The sequence below is a fragment of the Alexandromys fortis genome, unplaced genomic scaffold, assembly GCF_014885135.2.
Source record: "Alexandromys fortis isolate MF-2015 unplaced genomic scaffold, M_Fortis_MF-2015_v1.1 scaffold_172, whole genome shotgun sequence".
NCBI lineage: Eukaryota > Metazoa > Chordata > Mammalia > Rodentia > Cricetidae > Alexandromys > Alexandromys fortis.
In genome coordinates, this window is record NW_026068061.1 from 813,589 (window position 1) to 837,715 (window position 24,127).

The 24,127-nt window shown below is 41.0% G+C and overlaps 1 protein-coding gene across 4 annotated transcripts in view; it reads right to left on the reverse strand.

Annotated features, from left to right (window-relative positions):
• Positions 1-24,127, reverse strand: part of Nbea (neurobeachin) — a 467,863-nt gene that overhangs the window by 12,555 nt on the left and 431,181 nt on the right. For 3 of the 4 annotated variants that reach the window (XM_050120186.1, XM_050120185.1, XM_050120188.1), the window contains 6 exons: positions 14,825-14,887; positions 14,415-14,504; positions 11,923-12,115; positions 10,489-10,560; positions 4,982-5,137; positions 4,096-4,266 (listed from right to left, as the gene is read on the reverse strand). In XM_050120186.1, coding sequence (XP_049976143.1) covers positions 4,096-4,266; positions 4,982-5,137; positions 10,489-10,560; positions 11,923-12,115; positions 14,415-14,504; positions 14,825-14,887 — 745 coding nt within the window. The remainder of the gene's footprint in view (positions 1-4,095; positions 4,267-4,981; positions 5,138-10,488; positions 10,561-11,922; positions 12,116-14,414; positions 14,505-14,824; positions 14,888-24,127) is intronic. The other variant, XM_050120187.1, reaches the window with a different exon arrangement.

The window sequence follows — 24,127 nt, forward strand, 5'->3', positions numbered from 1 at the left end:
GTGGATTTGATTTGAAAGATGAGCACTAAATCCCTTTTCAAGGTTTTATATTGCATGGTTTTAAAACTTTCATATGTATGTATCACTCAAAATAAACATTTAAATTACATTCTTTAAAGCAGATTGGTCTTGAGCTAAGGTCCTAATGCATTTTCGGGGTTTACTGAAGACACAATGATGTTAACTCGCTCCTCTTGTGACTATCTTGTTGGAAGCTACAGCACGTAATGAGAGCTGTCAAGTCCCAAGATCAATGAAACTCGTGCCCTGGGGATTCCACAGGAATAGCATTGATCTGGTTAAAGCTCACCAGTCAGAGATGGGCTGTAATATATTGCAAAGAAGGGCTCTAGAGGATAAGCGGCCAAGTCCAAGACACCTACCTGACAAAAAATTCAATCAGCTCCTAGCACAAATTGCCTGCCCTGCTCTGCGTTCTTTCATGCAGGAGGCTGCTTCCAATTAAAGTGCGCAAATTAATTTTTATCACTTCCAAATTAGTTTCAGAATTTGTGTAAGGCTGTTTCAGATGAAAGCACCTGTCCCTCATGTCTTTGCAAGTCTGTTATCTAGCCAGGGACCTATTGTAAATCTCCAGGATGATTTCCTATGTTCAATGCCACACGAAAGAATAACAATAGCATCATGAGTATAAAAAGCATTAATGAACAGGACCATCCGACTAGTACGAGCAGGTAGCATTTATAGTCTGGAATTCTGTATCATAATCTGTTTGCAAATTTCTATTGTCTTTGTGACACAGCCATTGAAATCAAGGAAGAAGAGACAGCATGAGACTTCTGGGATGTCTAAATCAGTTACGACAATTTATTTGACATAACTTGACATAACGAAACTAACCTTTCTATAGCTGCCTAAAAATCTAAACATTCCTTATTTTTCTTCGTAGAATAAAGGCATCCATTATTATGTAGTGCTGGCAGCACAAAAGAAACAAGTATATTAAGTATATTAAGTATATTAAGGCCCTTTGACCTCATGGTTAGATTCCAGCGATACTCACAGAAAATCAGACACAAATCCTCATTCCAGGCTGCTGGTTTGATGAACGAGTCTGGTTTGGTCTCTACACCATACAAAATGATTCAATGTCTATGGTAGGTTAATTCCCAGGTTATAGCAGCTACTGGGCAACAGTGTCCCAGGTTGGGGTTCTCCTTAAGTCTAGATTATTATATACACCCTCCAAACCCAAGGGCATACATTATACCATACATTCTTACCAGTTTAGCATAAGTGCCCTTTAGGTATTGAATAGCAATGATTTAGAGACAGAAAACATGTACAATATGGTCCTCTGACTTGTGACTTGGTAGCTAGACTAGATTAAACTGGACAGTATTTTCACATTGTCAGTTTTTGATGACAATGACTGCATGTTACGGCAGTACCACAGCTGTCACAGGTATGGCAGTCTATGTAATGAGTGCTGTGGCTGCCTTTAAAAACATAGATTGACTCAGCTGCTTGAGCCAGGCATAGAGAAGGGCATAAAACTATCAAATTAATGAAATATGAAATTTAAGGATTTTATTCTTGTGGTTATCCATCTGGCAAAAAGCAGAAAGTTTTTTGTTTTTGTTTTCTTCCTTAAACACAACTCATGAGTCCACAGGCAGAATGTGAAGTTCTGGGTATGTATCCATGTACTGATGGTGGTAATATTACTTGACAGAGCTACCGAGTCACGGAAGCACTCAGTGTGCTTACTCACTCAGGGGCAGGACTTACTCCTGGAGGCTGGGGCTTCCTCTGTCTAGCGCACAACACAGGGACAGAGCAGGTAGTAGCACTTCTCAGCTGCTCTACCCATATTGTATCTGCTCCTCCTGCTTTTTCTAGAAGAGCACACAGCCATGCCCACATTTCATGTCAGATTGAGTACTGCAGAGTGTGCTTTATGGAAGTTTGTAGGTTCAAAGATGACAAGGTTTTTTTTTTTTTTTAAATCCATATATGGAAGCAACACTAAAAAATGTAGTGGCATTTCATTTTTATTTTAATAAATAAAGCGTGCCTGAAATTCAGAGAGTAAAACAGCCCCTCTGGTCAGCCTTACAGACAGGCTGCAATACCACACACCTTTAATCCCAGTAGCCACACTAGTTTATCATAGAAACCGGGTGCTGCATGCCTTTAATCCCAGTGGTGCACACCTTTAGTTTTAGCCCTAGAGAGGATTATGGAACAAGAGAAGACAGCTCTCAGAAGCAGTATCATTCTGAGATTCCTGGAGGCAGGATCGCAATTTTGGACTGAGGTTGATGTAAGAGCTGCCTGTTTTGCTTTTTGGATCATCAGGTTGAACCCCAATTTCTCTCTCTGAGTTTTTATTAATTGTGCTTCAGAAAAATACATTCTGGTAATTGGCTTTTTAAAGAATAATCTTATCCGTGTCTAAGGCTGAAATAAAATGCTGCTTTTTAACTCAGGATGTGAAGGTATAGGCCTTTAATCTGAGCACTAGAGAGGCAGAGGCAGATGGATCTCGGAGAGTATGAGGCCAGTCTGGTCTACATAGGGAGTTCGAGGCTAGCCAAGGCTACAAAGTAAAACCCCACCTCTAAAAACACTGCTTCCAAAAATAAATATTATATTAACAACTTCATTCATATTGATTCATGTAAGCATTGGGCATTTACATAGGGGCTTTACCTATTCTTAGTGTTTTTAGATTTAACTTTACTGAAGGATCAGTACTTGCCATCTTCAAGGTTAAATGCACCTTACGTTTTAGTAAAGCTAACACAGATCGTTAGAATAATTTAATGTTTTCTTTAAGATATTTTACCTCATGATAGTATGTAACATAAAATCTCATCTTTGCTACCTGATGGTAGCTCTTCAAGACACAAATTCCCATTTAAAAGTTATTTTTAAAATTATGTGCAGCTGTGTCGGGTATATACATGTGCGTACAGGTGCTCATGGGTCAGAGGCATCAGGCTCCTCCAGAACTGCAGTTACAGTGGCTGAACCTCCTGAGGGGTGGGTGCTGGGAATCAGACTTGGGTCCTCTGCAAGAACCTTGGATCCATCTCTATAGCCCTATAAATTCCTTTTTTGGATTATTCCTTCTGAGTTTCATTTTGAAGACGTTAATTAGGTATAAAACTTTTTTCTGTTGCTTTTTAAAATTCCTTTTTCTTATACTGCATAATTTTTGTCAATGCATATGTAAGATGCTTGGCCATGTTTAGTAGTGCCATAGTACTACAGAGATAAAGAGCATTTGGAAACGTGAGATGGTATGCTTAGATACAACACATATATCAACATTCTGTGTGTGGAGTGATGGCCCCTCCCTCACCACACACAGTAGAACTCTGCTACAGATGAGATAGGGATTTTGGAAGTGAACATAAGGATATTGACTTGTTTAAATTTATCAGGAAGTGTTCATTGATAATGTAGAATAGGCAACAAATTTTTTTAGCATGTTAAAAAAAAAACCCTGAGTCAACTGTCAGACCCCACTCCATAGTGTAGGCTAGAGGCCTTCATTTTTCACACTTTTCTCTCCCCACACCAAGAGGTAAGCATCACTTTGCAGCACACTTTCCACTCCAGCTATGGAGGCTGAGAACAAACTCCAGTGTATTCAATGCAGGCATTTCTGCAGGTTTTGTACTATGAAAGGGGCCTTGGTTCCTGTCCATCAACAGCCATCTCCTGTTTTGGAGCATTCCAGATAAAATGCACACAAGCTGAAGAAGTGTGGGACTTAAAGGACATTCTTCCATCTCTCCTGACACGGCACCGATGAACAGAAGTACCTGAGAGACCATCCCAGGCAAGGCCACTGACGTGGAGAAAAGTGTTGAGCCACTCGACTGAGGCACAAATGAAAAGCTCACCGAATTTTAAGGAAGGCAGAGATTGTACTTTCAGCACGAGAAGACCTGGGCCTCCCACAGGCCAAAGTCACAGAAGTCGCTCATGTTTACACTTGCTTTGTCATGTAAGCTTTCATGTTTTCAGTTCTTTACAGATTCCATAAAAATTAAGGGAAGAAAACAACAAAACTCGCTGAGTCACGTGCTGTCAGAAAGAACCATTGTTGGAAACACTTACTGCTATTGGGGTTGTCGCCAATGATGTGGTGCCTCCCACTCCAATACCAGAGAAGCAAGGTGGCATCCCGAGATCCAGACACAATGTAGCAGTCCCCACCGATGTAGGATTCGGACCTGGCCAGGCATGTGACCACATCCCAGTGGCCAAACACAATCTGCGTCAGTTTCCCTGTGGCACAAAATGACATAATTTAGACTCATTGTCTTTATGGAAATAGAAATAATTTTATTTTACTAATTTGTGAAAAGAAGCCACAGACTCTCAAATTTGCAAGAAATTCAAGTCCGTTCACACGTAACTTCTAAGGAAAGGTCTTATAAAATGAGACAATCAAGATTTTTCTCCAGAATTTGTGTCTGACAATGGAGGGTTTTACTTTTTATCCTGGATTTGAATGCGAGGAGGGCCCAAAAGCATCACTGAGATATAAACTCAGGTCAGTGTGAGTTCAAGCAGTAGTTCATTTCTAAAGCAGAACTAACTGGTTAGCTTAGTGTGGTAACTGAGTTGGCACAGCATGGACTCTCTACATTATCATGACTTCACATCAGAGAAGATACAGTCTTTGTGAATGCATGTGGTGTGTGTGTGTGTGTGTGTGTGTGTGTGTGTGTGTATGTGTGTGTGTGTGTGTGTTTATGGGCATGTGTGTGCACCCATGAGTGGAGGCCAGAGGTTGGTATCAGAAGTTTTCCACAGTCATTTTCTGTCTTAGTTTGGAGACAGCACCTCTCACTGAGCCCAGGGATCCTCCTGTGTCTGCCCCCTCAGTGCTGGGATGATAGGTGAGTACAGGCTTATGTGTGGGTACTGGAGTGAGAATCAGGTCTTCAAGCCTCCACCATCTCTTGAACACTGAGAATAAACCTGCTGTGAAGATTACCAGTTTCTGTAGAATAAACTCTAAAACTCTTATCCCAAAACCCGCAGATGAGAATGTAGCGATTATCTGCTGTGACCACAAAGCAGTGGGCATTGATCTGGATGCTCTGGTCCACAAGGTCTGTGATCTGTCGTTTGTTCACACCAGAATTATTTGCTGAAAATAAACATAAAATAAAGAGTTTGGCATGTTCCTTCTGTTTCTATTGTGTGCAACAATTTGAGGAGTATTAGTACTAGTTCTTTGAAAGTCTTGTAGAATTCTGCATTAAAACCATCTGGTCCTGGGCTTTTTTTTTTTTTTTTTAATTTGCTTATCCGGTCTTGATTTAATTACCCTGCTACCCAAACCACACAAAGACATTCTAAGAAAGAGAATTACAGACCAATCTCACTCATAACCATTGATGCAAAAATACTCAATAAAATACCAGCAAACAAAATCCAAGAACACATCAGAAAAAACATCCATCATGGTCAAGTTGACTTCATTCCAAAGATGCAGGAATGGTTCAAAATATAAAAATCTGTCCATGTAATCCACAATATAAACAAACTATAAAAATATGATTATCTCATTAGGTGCTGAAAAAGCCTTCGACAAAATACAACACCCCTTTATAATAAAGGTCCTGGAGAGAGCAGAGATACAAAGAATATATCTAAACATAATAAAGGCAATATACAGCAAGCCAATAGCTAACATCAAACTAAATGGAGAGAAACTCAAAATGATGCCACTGAATTCAGGAACAATACAAGGTTGTCATCTCTCTCCATATCTATTCAATATAGTTCTTGAGGTTTCAGCTAGAACAATAAGACAACAAAAGGAGATCAAGGGCATACAAATCGGAAAAGAAGTCAGACTTTCACTATTTGCTGATGATATGATAGTTTATATAAGCGACCCAAAAAATTCTACCAAGGAACTTCTATAACTCATAAACACCTTCAGTAATGGAGAAGGATACAAGATTAACTAAAAAAAAATCAGTAGCCATCCTTTACACAGATAACAAATTGGCTGAGAAAGAAATCAGAGAAACATCACCCTTCACAATAGCCACAAATCACATAAAATATCTGGGAATAACTCTAACCAAACAAGTAGAAGACTGTATGACAAAAACTTTAAATCTTTGAAGAAAGAAATCAAAGAAGACACCAGAAAGTGGAAAGATCTCCCATGCTCTTGGGTAGGCAGAATTAACATAGTAAAAACGGCAATGTTACCAAAAGCGATCTACAGATTCAATGCAATGCCCATCAAAATCCCAGCAAAATTCTTCACAGACCTCAAAAGAATAATATTTAACTTCACATGGAAAAGCAAAAAACCCAGAATAGCCAAAACAATCCTGTACAATAAAGGAACTTCTAGAGGCATCACAATTCTTGACTTCAAACTCTACTACAGAGCTACAGTACAGAAAACAGCCTGGTATTGACATAAGAACAGACAGGATGAACAATGGAACCAAATCAAAGTCCCAGATATTAATCCACACACCTACAAACACCTGATTTTTGAAAAATATAAAATGGAAAAAAGAAAGCATATTCAACAAAAGCTGCTGGCATAATTGGATATCAACATGTAGAAGAATGAAAATGGATCCATATCTACCGTCATGCACAAAACTCAAGTATAAATGGATTAAAGACCTCAACAGAAGGCCAGCCACACTGACCTCATAAAAGAGAAAGTGGGAAGTACACTTGAATGCATTAGCACAGGAGACCACTTCCTAAATATAGCCCCAGTAGCACAGACACTGAGAGAAACAATTAATAAATGGAACCTCAAGAAATTGAGAAGCTTCTGTAAAGCAAAGGACATGGTCAACAAGACAAAACAGCAGCCTACAGAATGGGAAAAAGATCTTCACTAACCCCACATCAGATAGAGGTCTGACCTCCAAAATATACTAAGAACTCCAGAAATTGGTCATCAAAAGAAAAAATAATCCAATTAAAAATGGGTTATTGCAAACCTAAACAAAGAACTCTCAACAGAGGAATCTAAAATCGCTGAAAGACACTTAAGGAGGGCTGGAGAGATGGCTCAGTGGTTAAGAGCACTGGCTGCTCTTCCAGAGGTCCTGAGTTCAATTCCCAGCAACCACATGGTGGCTCACAACCATCTGTAATGAGATCTGGCGCCCTCCTCTGGCGTGTGGGCATACATGGAGGCAGAATGTTGTATACATAATAAATAAATAAACCTTTAAAGAAAGACACTTACGGAAATGCTCAACATCTTTAGTCATCAGAGAAATGCAAATCAACACAACTCTGAGATTCCATCTTACACCTATCAGAATGGCCAAGATCAAAAACACTGATGATGACTTATGCTGGAGAGGATGTGGGGTAAAGGGAATCCTTCTGCATTGCTGCTGGAAGTGCAAGCTGGTCCAGCCCTTTTGGAAATCAGTATGGTGATTTCTCAGAAAATTAGGAAACAACCTACCTACCTACAAGACCCAGTAACACCACTTTTGGGTATATATCCAAAGGATGCTCAATTGTGCCACAAGGACATGTGCTCATCTATGTTCATAGCAGCTTTGTTTGTCACAGCCAGAACTTGGAAACAATCTAAATGCCCCTTGACAAAAGAATGGATAAGGAAAATGCGGTACATTTACACAATGGAGTACTACCCAGCAGAAAAACATAATGGCATATTGAAATTTGTAGGCAAATGGATGGATCTAGTAAACATCATATTAAGTGAGGTAACCCAGACCCAGAAAGACAAATATCATATGTACTCACTCATAAGTGACTTTCAGACATAAAGCAAAGACAAACCAGCCTACAAATCACAATCCCAGAGAACCTAGACAACAATGAGGACCCTAATAGAGACATACATGAATCTAATCTACATGGGAAGTAGAAAAAGACAAGATCTCCTGAGTAAATTGGGAGCACGGGGACCATGGGGGAGGATAGAAGGGGAGGGGAGAGGAGAAAAAATGTATAGTTCAATAAATCAATTTAAAAATAAAAAGAATAAAAATAAATAAATCACATGCTGACTCTCCACAAAGGAGGAGGAGGAGGAAGAAGAGGAAGAAGAAGAGGAAGAAGAAGAGGAAGAAGAGGAAGAGGAAGAGGAAGAGGAAGAGGAAGAAGAAGAAGAAGAAGAAGAAGAAGAAGAAGAAGAAGAAGAAGAAGAAGAAGAATTTGAAGGTAGATTCCAAAAAGTTTCATCATGCATACCCTCAGGGAAGGAAAACAAGTTTGTGCTTCACTGATGTAGAAATGGACCTTCTTTGTGTGTGTGTTGTGTGATCAGGGTTTTTTGTTGTTTTCTTTCTTTCATTTTTTTTTTTTTTTGGTTTTCCAAGACAGTTTTTCTGTGTATCTCTGTCCTAGAATTCACTCTGTAGACTAGGCTGGTCTTGAACTCACAGATATCTGCCTGCCTCTGCTTCCCTGAGAGGTGGGATTAAATGCTTTCACCACCACCTCCCTGCTAGAAATGGACTTTCAATGGTGCAAAATTGTTAAGATTTAGACTTTTTCCTCAAGGAATATACATTTCTTTAGTAACAATGATTATTCACAAGCTATATCAGCAAACTTAAAAACTATGTCAGCAAACTTAGCTCTTCCATCAACAAATGAGAACAGATAAGGGATCCAAGATAGTAATTTGAAACATTTAAAAGTATTTAGATACTTTTGGTTTTATACATGCATGATATGCTTCAGTTCATTAGTGTCCAGTAAGAGCCAGGTGGAGGTAAACCTTGTACACAATCAGAAAGTATCTTAATGTTTGCTCCATCTGTCACTTGCCCACGGCACATTTCAATCCAAACAAAAAGCTGGCAGAGAGCTGCTGGTGTGATGTGGGAAGCCCACAGGGAGCTTCAGGTCAGTAGCTTTACAGACCTGGGTTGTCAACACACACAAGGCCTTTGAAGCAAGGCTGGCAGGGGAGGAGACCAATAAAAGAGATGGGAAAGCGATTGGGGGAGAGAGAGACAGGCAAAGAATCAGTGTGCAGCCCTGGGAGTAAATCTGAATATAACCAGGAACTCAGAGACATCTATGATTTCCCCAGTGCCTGTCTGGATGCCAGCCTGTCCCCTAAGCTGCGCCATCCTTTCAGGCAAAATCCCTTCCTGAATTCTTAAACAGGAAGTGCAGGTGTGGAAGGTCACCACCAGTAGGCTCTAATGCCAATTAAATCACTGAGCGTCTATATGTAGATATCTACTAAACCTGCAAAGTAATTGAAATAACTGCTTGGTAAGGGTAAGGAGTAAGAGAGAATTGACATTTAGAAACATAGCTTTCTAAAGTAAGACGGAAGTCCTGGGCAGAACTGGTGTCTGGTTACTGAGAGCAGAGTCAGTAATTGTCCCATGGTCACACACTAGCTACCCATTTCATTGTCAGTGTCTGGAAGACAGACAAGCAGCAAGGATAGACTAAGGAACTGTCTTAGTCCAAAAGCTTGCATCTTTGCAAGGCTGTCTTGTTGGGGGTGAGAATAAGAGGAAGCCAAGACCCACCTGTCAGAACAAAATCAAATCTAAACCAACAGAAGAACAGAATACCACTGATTATACACAACTCAGCAACTTTTTAAAGCTTTTCGAGGTTTCTTTTAATTTTCTAAATAAACCCACAAACCAGGAGAATAGACATCACCACAAACCACTTCACAGATATAAAAACAAGGGCTAATATGTCTATGGACCACACAACTGTAAATAGTTGTAGCTCAGGAGTTTGCAATTCAGGTGTCTTTACTTTAAAAAAAAAAAAAACCAACAAGTTTAGCCCCATCAACTAGAATTTTTTTAGAAGGTGCTTTTCAGTACTAATTTACCTTACCAACTTCTTTACCTTAAATAATATAAGGTTGTTAAGAATATCTGAGGCTCAAACATGAACAATGTGTAATTATTTGCCTTTTACTATTCAACTTACATATCTCCTAAAACATCAAGAAAATGGCATAAAGAGTTGGTTTAATAGCAAAGCATTCTTGGATTGCATGCAGAGACTAGCAAAGCCCTTTGACAATTAGCTGTCAATGTCATGTTGATGCTGTAATGTATCACTCAGCTGTATTTTGAGATAAACAACCAGGTGAGAATGTGCAGACAGATGAGATTTTAAAATGCATCTTTGTTGTGGATTCAGTGAGCAATGACTTCCCTAGGCTTAGACATTTGAACACTTGGCCCCCATTTGGTGGCGCTTCTTGCGAAGGCTGTAGGACCCCTAGAACTCTTGCTGTAGGACGCACATCACTGGGGACTGGCTTTGAGAAGTTATAGCTTCACCTCACCTCCTGTTCACTCTCTTTGCTTTGTGTTTGGTCAAGGATGTGATCTCTTAGCTTCCTGCTACAGTGCTTCCCAGTCATGAGGGACTCTCCCTCTGGAACCACAAGACAAAACATACTTCTCCCTAGGGTGCTTTCGGTCATGAATTTCATCACAGACATAGAAAATAACAAATATATTAGCATACCAATTAATGGGTCCATCTCAATAGGAAGATGATGTGCTTGATCCAAGGAATATCCTGGGGCTCCTCTGAGACCTAAGGAAGCGAGTATAGAGAGCTGCTATGAGATTATCTGAAAAGGAGCCTTTCCAAACAAGGGTGTTTTATAAAATGTGCATTTGTTTAAAATTTGTGCTGACTCGGTCCCATCATGTGACCTCATTGAGTCCTAAAAAGTCACCACAGCAGGAACTTCAGGTTTTCCTTGAGATGTGTTAAGTCAAGAAAAGTGGTAAACTGGACAAGAGAGCATCACAACATTTCTTACAATGCAACCAGTGGGCCTGGAATACAAGACCAGGCTGAGCTTCCATGGAATGGGGCCAGGTAGGCGCTGCGGCTCTCCTACAAGGGGCCTTTCCCAATAAAGTGACTAATCAATCCATGGTATAAGTTTAGTCTCACCTAAAACTTTCATCCCACTTAAGTTACTTTTGGGACTGACATCTGGGCTCTGAGTTCATTTGTCATATTTTTATATATGGTTATAAAATAACTATACATAATATTCTTGAACAATTTAATAATTTAGCCCTTTATAGTTTTTTTTTTCTCTTAATAAAAAACATTCCTAGGGGCCAAGGCCCCATGAAAAATGAAGTCTTCTTTTCCCATAAGATGTCTGCTGTACACTCCTGGGCAAGCAGAAGCTGTGCCACCCCCTGTTGATAATATTACCAATAACCACAAACCAGAGCCAGGCACATATAAACTCATGGAAGTGAAGTGTGATATAAATCACTGCCCTTTTCAGAGTGAGGCTGACTTCAGTGGAATTGAAAGATCCAGGTTAAATCAGCAGGGCTCATCTTTTCAGTCCTGGAGACAGTGGAAGTCCTGAGGCTTTGCAGGAAGCCGTAAGTGGTGAACTGGGCCAACTAAATCATTTGGTCACATCCATGTCTGCCCTGGTTAAATAAGGATCAGTGTGTCTAAATGTTTGCGACGACATTATATCACTTCAAGATGTGCTGGCTGGAGCCCTCATGGTTGAATGTGGAGCAAACACATGTGAAATCACCGGACAATTTCAGAGCTTTCGTTTTCTCACAGACAAGCTGCACAAAGCTAGAGATGGTATCTGTCTTGTTTCCCGCTTATTGAAAGCCTAAGACTATTTGATACATAATGGGCATTGAAATATTTGCTAATGAAAAATAAACTAATGTCATTGAAAGAGGATAGTTTGAAGTTATTGCCTACAAAATCCAGACAAACTTGCTCTGTTTGGAAGATTGCTGGAGTGCAGAGGAAGAACGAAGCCACGCCTAGGGCACTAGCAGAGGGCTATAGTAGTGGACAGACTGTGCTGCCAACTGGGCCTGACAGCACTCCGTCCTGCTGCTGTCTGCATGTAACGACGCCTTAGCTCTGCGCTGAGTGCTGAGGCCCACGTACCTACTGTGTTGTGCCACCTGTTCACAGCAAACAGTCTGCTGCAAGTCACTGTCACCACTGCAGGGATAGTCAGGTGGGGAAGGGTGTTGGCGGCCACATGGGTCACAGGAGAATTGGATGGAAACTTCAGCACCATTATCACATCCTGCTGCATCTGATCTTTAAACATGAGCGGGCTCTGTGGAAGGAAACACTGTTGAGTAGAAAGGGGAGAGACAGAAGGAAACAGAAAGATAACTTGGTTAGTTGAAGGTCTAGGTATAGGAGATGCAGACAGATAAAGCTAGCGTGAGCACAGCCATTTGAACGGTCTCCCTGGCCAGGGCACCCCCAGATAAAGCAGCTTCACCTGAAGAAGGCACAGAGAAAAAGGGAGCAGGGTCTCTTAAGTCACTGAGGCAATACACTCTGCCGCTAAGAGTCAGCCTCAATTTGTATATGGCCAGGTCATCACATAGACAGCTCACAGACATAGCCACAAGATGAACATCATTGTTCAGGGAAGTAAAACAATCAATTTGATGGGAAATTATTCAATCACTGGTTGATAATGTTAGCATGAAATAGAAAGTGATTTGGCTGGCAACTGTCATCTCTGGGCTAACGTAGGGCCAGGATATAAAGGGTAAAAATACAGCCACCAGTGGCCTGGTGCTCTGGCCAGTGTCTTCAGGTATCTGGGCTCTATGCTGACCTGTTCAGAGCTTATGCCTTCTCTCTCTTATAGGTTCAGTTTACTCATTTCTTGAGCTTTTCTTCTTAAATATCCAGTTCTTGACAGCAGATGCTATAAGCACTACAGAGCACTATAAATTCTATTATACAAAAACATAAAATAAGAATGCTGGAAATAGACACCACTTGGTTTTTAGCCATGTTTGATGATTGTCTCTATAGAGCGTGAGCTTAGAAAGCTCATTTTCTCTTAACAGCTCCATGCCAATTTGGCATCCAATAATTCCTTGTAGGAAGGTAATGAGTTCTAACTGGGCACTTCCCCGAGGATAGTCATCATCGTCGTCGTCATTATCATCATCATCATCATCATCATCATCATCATCATCATCATATCATCATCATCTTCATTAAAAACAGAAAAAAAGTAATATAGACTAGAACACTCCCACCAAGTCGTTTCATAAGACAGATGCAGGAGACTCCTTAGGCAGTGTGGAGCTTGGCCCTCTAAGACCACATCTGGTCTGTACCATGGCTGAGAGTCATCTAAGAAGAACCTGTGTTCCATGCAAATCTTTCTGTTTTGTTACACAGAATGACCAATTGCAATCAAAAGACATCCACTGTGGCCCTAGTCTGAAACTACATAGATGGCTGCTGTGGAGAGAAGGGTTAAAGCAAGCATGTAGATCTTCTTTCCCAGGTAGAGACTGCCTGCTTCTTGGTAGAATTGAGGACACACCGGACACTGTGTCTCACTGCCTAGTCATAGGAAATGGGAAGGGCTCAAAAACACATTAAGTAAATGAAGGAGCTAAGCACTTCTTCCATCAGAGAAACACTGGCTTACAGGCTTGCTGACGCCCACCCACTGCCATCCTATCTCAGAGTTCCTCACTGAAGAGCTGTCTCCAAGATGGTGGATACACACAGATCATCTGAGAATTCATTTGCAACTGTTTCTGTCTCAAAACATCTGTACTTTCATTTAAAAAAATAGTAAAAGATCACAGTTTAAAAAATATATTAGAAGTATCTCAGCAAGGTTTTTTTTGCCTTCATTGAATTAAATAAAAAGGGGAATGTTTGCTATATGATGATAAACTGGAAAAGGATTGCATTATTCTAAGAATGGACCTTTAAATTTTAGAATATAAAATAAAGATTACATTTTTTCCTTGCATTCTGGGACTTATGGTCTAACATGGTCAGCTCTTGATGAAGTCAGCTAGCATGTACTGGGAGCTTACATCACAGGGGCTGGCCTAGGAGAGGTTCAGAAGCAGGCCTTAGATTGTCAGTGCAGGGATGCTCCAGATGCTGAAATGTCAGCACACAGCTGTTAAGTACTCAGCCACAGTCACTAGTTAGTGGTGGAAATGGTGTTTGGTTCATATCTGACTTTGGAGCTCTTATTTGTAACCAGTCTGTTTTGTTCCACAGTCACTTGGCAGGAGCCACAAATTGCCTTTAGAATCATTCACTTTTCTTAAAATGAACCACTCTTACTGACTTGTGTTTATACTGCGTGGTAATTTACAGATCTAATTTGATTTGGGGCCAGTGTGCGTGTGCCTGTGTGTACACTAATAGGCTTAGGGAGAAGTAGATACTGCCTTTGTGAGCCCAAGATTGGGCTCACTTAATAAGCAGGACTGAAGAGTAGAAATCACACTTTCTTCTAGCATGCCCTTGAGCTTCAGAGTCATCAGATAAATGGAGAAGCCTCTGAAAATATTACTGAAATACCATTTTATTTACTTTCTACCTGTGTTCAAAGGAGAGGAAAATCCCTCTACAGGCTGATGCCTTACCAGGTGCATGGCTGAGCTCCGAGGAGGATGTGGCTCGATGAGCAACTGAGATGGCGTCTGTCCAAAATTCTGTATCTGTGCTTCCATGGCCTGCAGGGCAAGGAGGGTTACTGCCATAAGCAATATGTGTCAAAAAAGAGGTCAACACACTCTACACAATGCAAGTGTAGCTCAAGTCAGCCATAAAAGGATCTAGAAAATTCTAGAAGTGCTCTTTTTTCAAGGTGCAGAATCCTTCGAGTGTTAGTATTTGGGGGACAAGCTTCACTTCTTCTAATCATGCTTCATTTAAGCACAGCACTGTTCTCATTACCAGAAGCTGGGGTTAAATGTGGAAATGCTAACCTGTGCATCCACGCATGCAGATAAAGACCAGAAAACACCTTCAATACTGGACACAACACAGGTACCTTAACAAAGTCCTTTGTAAGGAGGAACGTGTGGGGGTCTCTAATGAAATAAGCTTCTGGAATCTTCTTGGAGAAAGAGAATGAGACATAATGTCTACTACTGACATGAAATACAATTCAGAAAATTGTGCATTCCAGTCAACACAGAGGGCAATCTGAGGTCAGAACTCTAAGGCTTCAGTGTGGCAATCAAATAAAGCAAAGCTTTCAATACAAAAGTACATCTCAGCTTGCTACTGTGTTTTAAGACAGATCCTGGGGATATTATTTATAAGGTATAAATTAGTTTCTCTCAGCCTCCCCCATGTAGACTAGAGAAAAGTCACTAAAAAGGAAAGAATTCTTTGGGTATCTTGAGCTATATACAGCATTTTATTAAAGCCTGTGCAGATATGAATATTAAAACCGTATGGCTCCCATTAAAACTAATTTCCACCTCAAACTGTCTGGATCACACAATATAACACTGCATGCATGTGCACGCCTATGTGTCTGGATGTACAACTGTTTGTTCAGAGACTTAAGCATTTCTCCTAAACATAAATTTTATAGGTAAAATATTTCAACATATTAAATTAGACTAATAAGATTTTTCCTGAGATATTGTAAATGTGTAATTTAAGTCAACAAGGAAAAGCACAATATTTACTACGATCATTACTTTGTTACCACGCTAGTTTCCCCTACTATCATGTGCAATTTGGTGCACATAAAAGTGAAATACGAAACCCGCTGCTGAGCGCTGGAAGGAATGCAGGTAAGCTGGTGGATGGCTCTTGACACAACACTGCTACTAATCGCATCACTACCTACAATTCTCATTTATAAAGTACTTCAATTTAACCGTATGTCCTTCTACACCGCATTTCAAGAAAATGTTTATCAGTAAAAATGTGAACTTTCAAATTTATTAGCAATATTAAACACAAATGGATCATTATCCACCATATTTTAACAACTGCATAAAAGGGGCTTTGGTTCATTTATTTGCAGCGACAATGGGATGAATTATTAAATCTCCTTAAGTGCTGTCCAGTTTTAATGTAACATTTATTTTCATGACATCCATTCAAATGCAAAGTGTGACTATTCAGCTAAATTGTACTCAATAGGTACCACACTGTCTCTCCCCATTGCGAGATTTATGGCTATAAAAGAGGGAAAGAGACCGTTTCTAGTTGGTTTCACATTATTACAATAGCTCTTGAGAATTGTTTGTGGAGTAAACAATAATTTCACTGTTAAAGCAAATGTCCAATATCAGCTAAAGTCTTTCTAGCAATGGACACTGAGGTCTGTATTTTCACTCCTCCAAGAAAAAGGGCCTTCTGAGGGCGAGAAGATGGGGCTAAAGTCAACACTTCTGGCCTTTAGTCCCTGCCCCAGACACTCACTGCACAAAGACCCAGCAAGCATCTACCACTTACTTTAACTTTGTTTCACAAACAGAAGTATTAAAATTATACCAGAAAAACGTTAGGATGCTGGTATAATTTCCAGAAATTTCTTGTTTAGTGCTCTCTGGTGATCCCTTTGGCCTGAGGCAGAGCATTCAAATTCCACATTTCTCTTTTGGGATTGTGCTTTCTTCATTCCAGATGGTTTTGTGCGCCAAGGGACTGTATTCTAGAATTTATTTACCAGGTATCCTGTGCTCCTGTCTTGTGAGTATTCTTTCCCTTCTGAATTAGAAAACTTCAGCTCTTAACTGATGTTAGGAAAGCACAATTCCACCTTCGGTCATTGAGACTCTGGTCAGGGAGCCTGCTGCCTCTCTTCTATCCCTCTGCACCTGTTCTCACATCCCCCTTAAGAGAGCCATTGGTGTCTCTGTGTTGAGCAGATAGGTACTGGGACAGCAGACCAGCCTGCTGTGATTAGGGCCCATCAAACAGCTTAGGAATCTGATTAAGTCGCTGTCCTGAGACATCCTCCTCATGCAGGAGAAAGTCCTCTATTGATGCTGTCCCTGGGCTGGGACTCTACAGATCATCACCAGCTTCTCCCATACTCGCAGAGTACAATTCCTCTGTTACAGAATTGAACACATGACTACCTGTCTGTTTGTTTACTCAGCTGGACTCTCTGCAGGTAAGGACTATGGCACAGCCTTCCAGTATTTGCTGAATATAAATGTGGGCACTAGAAAGGTATCTGGGCCAAGGGGGAAGTTGGTTCAGAAAATGAAAAGCACATGGCCCCTTGGATAGGGACAACACAAGAGTACATTACTTACAACAGTTCAGTACCACTGCAGCAATGAGGACGACAAACCTGAATGCTTAGTCAACATCCACACTGCCCTCAGGAAGTCTGCCGCCCCGGAAGGAAATCAGAAATGCACATGAATGCACACAATAGGGAGGACTGTGGTGGAGACAGGCCCAGACTGCATGTTTCACTTGGTTTATCCCCGCTGGTTATTGCAGGTGCTGGCATTTGTGAATGCTCTCTTAGTCTAGTCATTCTGAATGCTCAGGAGTATAAATAAACAGGTATATAAGTCTAAACTTTGGAAATGAGTCTGTCAACCCAACTTCCTTTACTGAGGAGTGATCCAGTATCTGAAGACGTTTGGAAATGAGTCAGCTAAGGCAACGTCTTTCACTTAGAAGCTATTCACTATCTGAAGATGTACATCTGAGAAATAACTCTAGTAACAATCCCGTATGAAACACGGCTGACACAGGTAACAAGTGCAGCACTTGAGATTTCTCAACAACGAAGTGGTTGCCAAGCTTTTGGTACAAGTCCCTCGAGACATGGGCCCCACTTGAGGACCTCCAACCACCAAGTTCCACCTACACAACAAACTCAGCCCTCCAGACACAGGTGGTCAAAGCTCCACCTATACAACAGACTCAGCCCTCCAGACACAGGTGGTCAAGCTCCACCCTACCTCTTAAAAAGCCCAAGTTCACAACTTGAACCCACAATCCCTGAGCTCGAAATCCCAGCAGGACTTGAAACCCCACCAATTCCCCCTGGAAATCTCTACCCTGGAAAACTCTGCCCTCAAGAAACCCTACATAAGCCGGCCTCTCTCTCAGATCTTTGCTGCTTCTCCCCACGCAGAGGCACCACCCTCTCGTGTCTTTCCCAATAGATCTTGTGTGAGGGCTGGTGTATGGTGGATGGTGTCACTTTGTGCTATTCCTTGGCTCCTGACAGGACACCTTTCCCCTCAAAGATGTAACACTTGCATTTGGGAAACTTTTTCCCTCAGAGCTGTGACACACATGCCCTTGGTGGACAGTCTTTGGTTGGTGACATGAAAACATGGGTTGGCTTATTCTTAGAAAGCAGTACTGCTTATTAGGCTTATGATCTCTAAATTGGAATCATGGGCTTTTCAACTACATTGACTATTGTGTATGCACAGATATGTGTGGGCCACATTCACAGTGCCAGTATCAGATAATAACTTGAGATAATCAGTTCTCTCTTTCCACCGTGTGGAACCTGGGTATCTGGCTCAGTGGCTAGCACCTTTACCTGGTGAAGGTCTTCTCTTTATCAAGACAGAAGCCTTGGGGATGGAATTGGAAATTTCATTATCTTGATCTTTGTGTTGGTCACAGGAATGTGAACACGTGTATAGGCAACCTTCTATCTCTCCTTAGCCAACTGCCCCAATCCACACTCTATCAAGTTAATCACTATCTACATACTTATCAATATTTTCTGGAATTTCTAGGAAACTAACCAGAAGGTAAACATTTTACTTGGGTGCCTTTGTGGATCAACATACAGTCTGTGACATACATTCCTGTACCCATCACTACTATTTTTATGTTGAGCAGTGTCCTATTATCAGCTTAACACACCTTAGAGATTTTGCGGCTATTAGTAACTTCAAGTTTTAGAAACAGCTCTAGCTATTTAAAAACAGTGCACATTTTTGAAGGAGATAGGCAGGTACCATTGGAGGAACTATTCAGAGTGGTGGTAGGCATTACCATTGGACTTGCATCCTGAATTGGGGAGGCTACCATGGGTAGAATGCCCAATGTGCTCCAAACTGAGGTGTTGACTTGTGTATTTACATTTGTGAACCTGGAGTGTAGTGATCATTGTTATAAATGAAGAGACCATTTGGAGTTGTGTGGTCTCTAGGGTATTCATGGACTGTAACTACTGTACACCAGAATTCAACCCCTATCTTATCAACTGATTACAAATGAAAGATCATTTTAGTTTTCTACTGTGAACTGTTCAAATAAAGTTCAGGTTTTTTATTTTAAATAAAAAAAAACATTACAATTGTTCTATAGTGATTCTGAACAATATCTTTTTATTAATTAGTAGAACATTCACTGGTCAGTCATTAAATGCTTAGCATCTGTCTCTTAAGCATCTGTCATGAAGCAGGTTTGTTCAACACCTCAAGGAGATTTGAGCATTTAGGATTCTGCGAGGATAGGCAGGCAAAGACACAGAAATGCGCTGTGTGCTATGCAAGGCTGAAGAAATAACTAAGATGGCGGCAGGTGACTTATATTTCCAGCACAGATGACCTGTGGTCTTATCTGCTTAGTTGCAATATAAAGCTCTCAGTAGGAAAAGGACCCAAGAGGACCACTTTCTCTGTAGTCCTCATTGTCCTTTGTCTTGTTAGACTCTTATCAGGAAAACACTCTGGTGCCCACCAGTCAAGTTACAGTTAGTCACATCTTACTTACTTACTCCTTTCTTACTCATTTTCAAGGCTCTCTAGATTTGTCTTTCTCATTAGTCAAGGCTGATACACAATGTTGTCCATTTGGAGGCAGATGGCACCAGAAACTGCCTCAGTTCCCAATTCATGAGTTAATGAGATGCCTTACACACATGCACAGAAGACCCTTGTACGGCAGCTATAGTGCAACACACTGTCCTCTCCTGACCTGCCGATCACCTTGCTTGATTGTTTTCTTTCCTCTTGTACTTGCCCCCCATAATCTCATAGTGCACTATTAGGAAGTGTGGCCTTGTTAAAGTAGGTGTGGCCTTGTTGGAGGAAGTGTGTCACTGTGAGGGTGAACTTTGAGTCTCCTATGATTAAGATACCTCCCAGTGTCACAGACCATTTCCTGTTGCCTTCTGATCAACCTGCAGTCTGCACCATGTCTGCCTGCAGGCCATCCAACTCCCCACCTCCATTCTCCCTGTCATGATGATAATGGATGAAACCTTTAAAGCTGCCCTATGCCAATTAAACGCCAATTAAACGTTTTCTTCTATAAGAGCTGTTGTGTTAATGGTGTCTCCTCACAGCAATAGAATCCCTTACTGAGGCACCTTCTTACAAAGTTCCTCCTCTGTGAACAATCTGGCACTAAATCCTCAGAAGAGGAGATAAACAAGGAGGTTGTATGTGCCTGTGTGTTACCCATGTGCCTGTCCAGAGGAAAGGCTTCATAAACAATGTGAAAGTCAAAATCTAGGACACCTGGAGCAGGCCCCTTGCTGTGCAATACATAAAAACAAGTTGACTCTGTCCCATAATATAGGTAACCCATATGTATTTTTTTCAGCCATAGAATCTTTAAAACTAGTTGTTCCTTCCTCCCTCATTCCCTGTCCTCCTTCCTCCTTTTCCTTTTAACCCTCTGTTGTCAACCTAATTGACATAAAAAAGATCCTATCAAAAGAGCTGCCTTCTTCATCAAATCAGCTATTGTTAGCAGATATCACCCAGGAACTCTGGTGTGAACAGCTGACTTCTCTGGAAGGACAGGGGTGAAGAAGGTTGTTAGATCAACACCTGAGTATGCATCCCCTACTCCCAATCATTTATAAGCAATTCTACCCTAATTGCAGGTAACTAGCTGGAGGTGTGAAGCCTGGGGGAAAGTTAGCTGAGAGGGACTCCAGCTAAGCAGCCAAGGGAGAGTTAGCGCCTATGTTAGACACAGACTTTCCAATGTGACTGCTTAAGGGTCACCAACTCTACTCAATTTTCAAAAACAAACAAAAAAAATTAAAAAAATAGTCTTTGAGAACACAGAAAAACCTTTTGACCATTTTACCTAGTGTTGCACTTATCTCATTGTTAGTGATTTTAACATTTAAGAGCTGTTGCTTCCATAACCAAACACAAAATATAAATTTGGCATAGCAAATGTATCACCTTTCTGTTCTACCTGTAATTCTGCCTACATCACATAAAAAGTTAGAATACAATGCAACTTTGAGAATGATAAAAGAAAGGTGACTTAGTGGTGGAATATATTTTAACTGATAAGCTTTGCTTTTGGCTTATTGTTGTGATAAAACAAGATCATGTAAAGCATTACTTTTTAATGCTGGAAAACTAAGAATAAAGTAGATCAAGAAAGTAATATACATACTCTATCATTTCTTGCTTTTAAACATTAAACTATATAAAAAATTAAAGAGTTGTTTTATAGTCAACTGTTTCTAGTTCCTCAGAGAAACCACAAACAGAAATAAAAATGTTTTTATTATTGATTTAGTAATCACCTACATTAAGACTAAAACAATCTATTATGCCAAAATTGAATACATAAGCAACTATTTGTTAACTTAGGTTAAAAGGAAAGAACTGATCTGTGTTGGCTAGGAAGGCTGTGTTAGCCCAGGCTTGCAGGAGCAGCTCTGGTTTATTGTTACCTGCCTGGGTTTTTGAGAGGACATACAGCTCCATCTCCTTGGGACGATCAACTGTAATGATGTTACACAAGTGACTTAAGAGAAATCTATCCTGATAGGAAAGGAAAATCTCCCATTCAGAATTTTTTATAATTAGTACAGTCCTGCTGGATGGCATGTTCTCAGATTTTGTACTTGAAGTGTACTTGTACTCAAGTTCCAGGGAAAAAGCATGGGTTTTTAATGCAGCTGATAGTGGCTGACCTGCCTTGCGTGTTTAAAATACATTGGCTTAGCTGGAAGCAACATTTCAAAGGGATGGATGCTGTTCTGGGCACCTTTCTTCTTCGGTTCTGATCTTCAGACCCCCACATACCTTATCACTACATTCCTTGCTCTTGGCCTTTCCCCCAGGTTCAGTGGAGAGTCCAGCCTTAGCACAGAAGACAGGAGACTGAGGGATTCATTTCCTGTGTGGTTCTCTTTGCCAGGTCTTGGTTTAGCTGTGGCTAGACTGGGCCCTGCCCTCCTGTCTCAGATCACAGTTTATTTAGGACAACACATTTCTTTCTCTATCTCTCTTCCAGCACTTTGCTTCTTACCTGGGGCCTGGGTGTATTAGCCTTCAAGTATTTTGCTTTCTCTTCCTGAACCTCTGCCTCCTGCTCACATCTCTGTAATAAGGACCATTATTACCTATTATAATTCTATTACCTCTTAAGGCAATTTTAGATGCACATAAAACATGGTTTATTATTTTAGACATTTTACATACAGTTGTGCAGTGCTCAATATCACCACAGCTCCTTAGATCTGTATACACTAAACACAGCCCACCCCTCTACTCTCTTTTAATCCCTGGTAACCCCCATTCTACCTCCTCCTCTCTGACAGTGGCTGCTGCAGACCTCTCTTCCAAGTGGAATATTTGTGTTTATATGTGCGGGAGAAGGGTGGAGGCAGGGTGTTTGTTGCCTTTTTGTTTTGTTTTGCTTTGTGACCAAATTATTTTACTTAGTACAATGTCCCTAGGGTTCATCTATGTGGCAGAGGCTTTCTTTCAAAGGAAGCCTTCAGTGTCTTTGATAGGCCATGTGCTGATATCCTGGAGAGTAGTACATGCTGCTTACCTTTTCTGCATGTCAGGACGGGACAGAGTAAAGGAAAACTGTTCTCCACCAAGAACCACTTTACTGAAGGTCTTACAGAGGGCCCTGGTATGAGCTCCCTGGGAGAGCAGGGGTCTCTTTGCAGTCTACACTCACTAATGCCCAGGAAGACATGATGTCTTAAGGAGAGGCTTTTATGTTTGGGGTTCTCTGCTCACTTCAGTACTTTTCTTTCATAAACGGAGGATTGAACCCCTAATGGCACAACCCAGAGCATGCCCGTGTCAAGCCTGCCTTGGCTGAACAGCTTTCTGTGAAATGCCTTCTCTGCCGGTCGCTCAGGAGGGAAGGAGAAGAGGCTGTGGGTAGAGCGGTGCTGAAAGTAGTGAGAGGGGACAGGCATGCAGGTGGCAGCCTTGTAAGCTGGAGTGTCTAATCACAGAAGAGTTACTGATAAAAAAGCTCAAGGTTTGGCTTGGTGCGCAGAGCACAGTGACACAAATTCACCAGGTGGTGACATTGATATCCCAAAACAAAGCATGTCTTGTTATCAAGCCAAACTCATACTCAAAATATCACAGTGTTAATTCAACAGAATAAAATGTCCCCTGGTTTTGACATAAATGGGAAACAATAATTGGAAAGACTACATTGAGACTTCAAACAATTTCAAATTGGGCCATTACCAATGCGTCTGAGTCTTTACATGAGTCCTGTACATCTAACTGAAATGACTGAGTGATATCCATTTCTGAACGAAAGCAGATGACAGTGTAATATGACTAAGCTCTATGCTGATGGGAGATGAGGAGGTGTCGAGACAGTGTTTCTCTGTAGTTTTGAAGCCTGTCCTAGAACTAGCTGGTCTTGAACTCACAGAGATGGAGCGGCCTGCCACTGTCTCCCGAGTGCTGGGATTAAAGGCATGCAACACCACTGCCTGGATGAATTAGCATTTCTCATTAGCACATAACGAAAATGTGCAAAGAAGGGGAACAAAGAACTAGCTATTATACACGAGACTGACTAGCTGCACCACATCGTGGGGAGATGAAGAAACTGACTAGCTAAGACACAGCAAAGATCCAATGAGCAAAGAGGAACCCAAATAACAGATTAGCTAAGCATAATTCAATGTGTGCCATCAATTTCTTTAATACTAATTTCCACATTCAAAGTTTATTAACAAAATCTACATGTAAGCCTCAGTGCTGTATATATGAAACACATGGATTTGGGGTCAGGGTATTTTCTTCCTCCCACCCAAACTCTGCAGAACACCTCATGCCCACTTGTGCTTCGCTGATCAAAGCATAGGGGTGCTCTTTGTATTTAATTTGGATTTTGGACATGCTAAAAATTTTAAGGTAGTAAAGAAGAGATTTACTTAAGGCAATTTAGGAGACAGTCACCAGCTATCTTTTTGCTAGTTTATTGTAATCATGAAAAGCTCTTTAGGAGAGAAGCCCTAATCAACCAGTATGAAGACAATGGGGCCCCATCACTCTGTGAGAGAATGCCAAGGGCTGCAGTCCAGCAAGGCAGCTTGTTCATGGCTCACAAACAAAGGACTGAACTCACAAATGCTTAATCTACACGA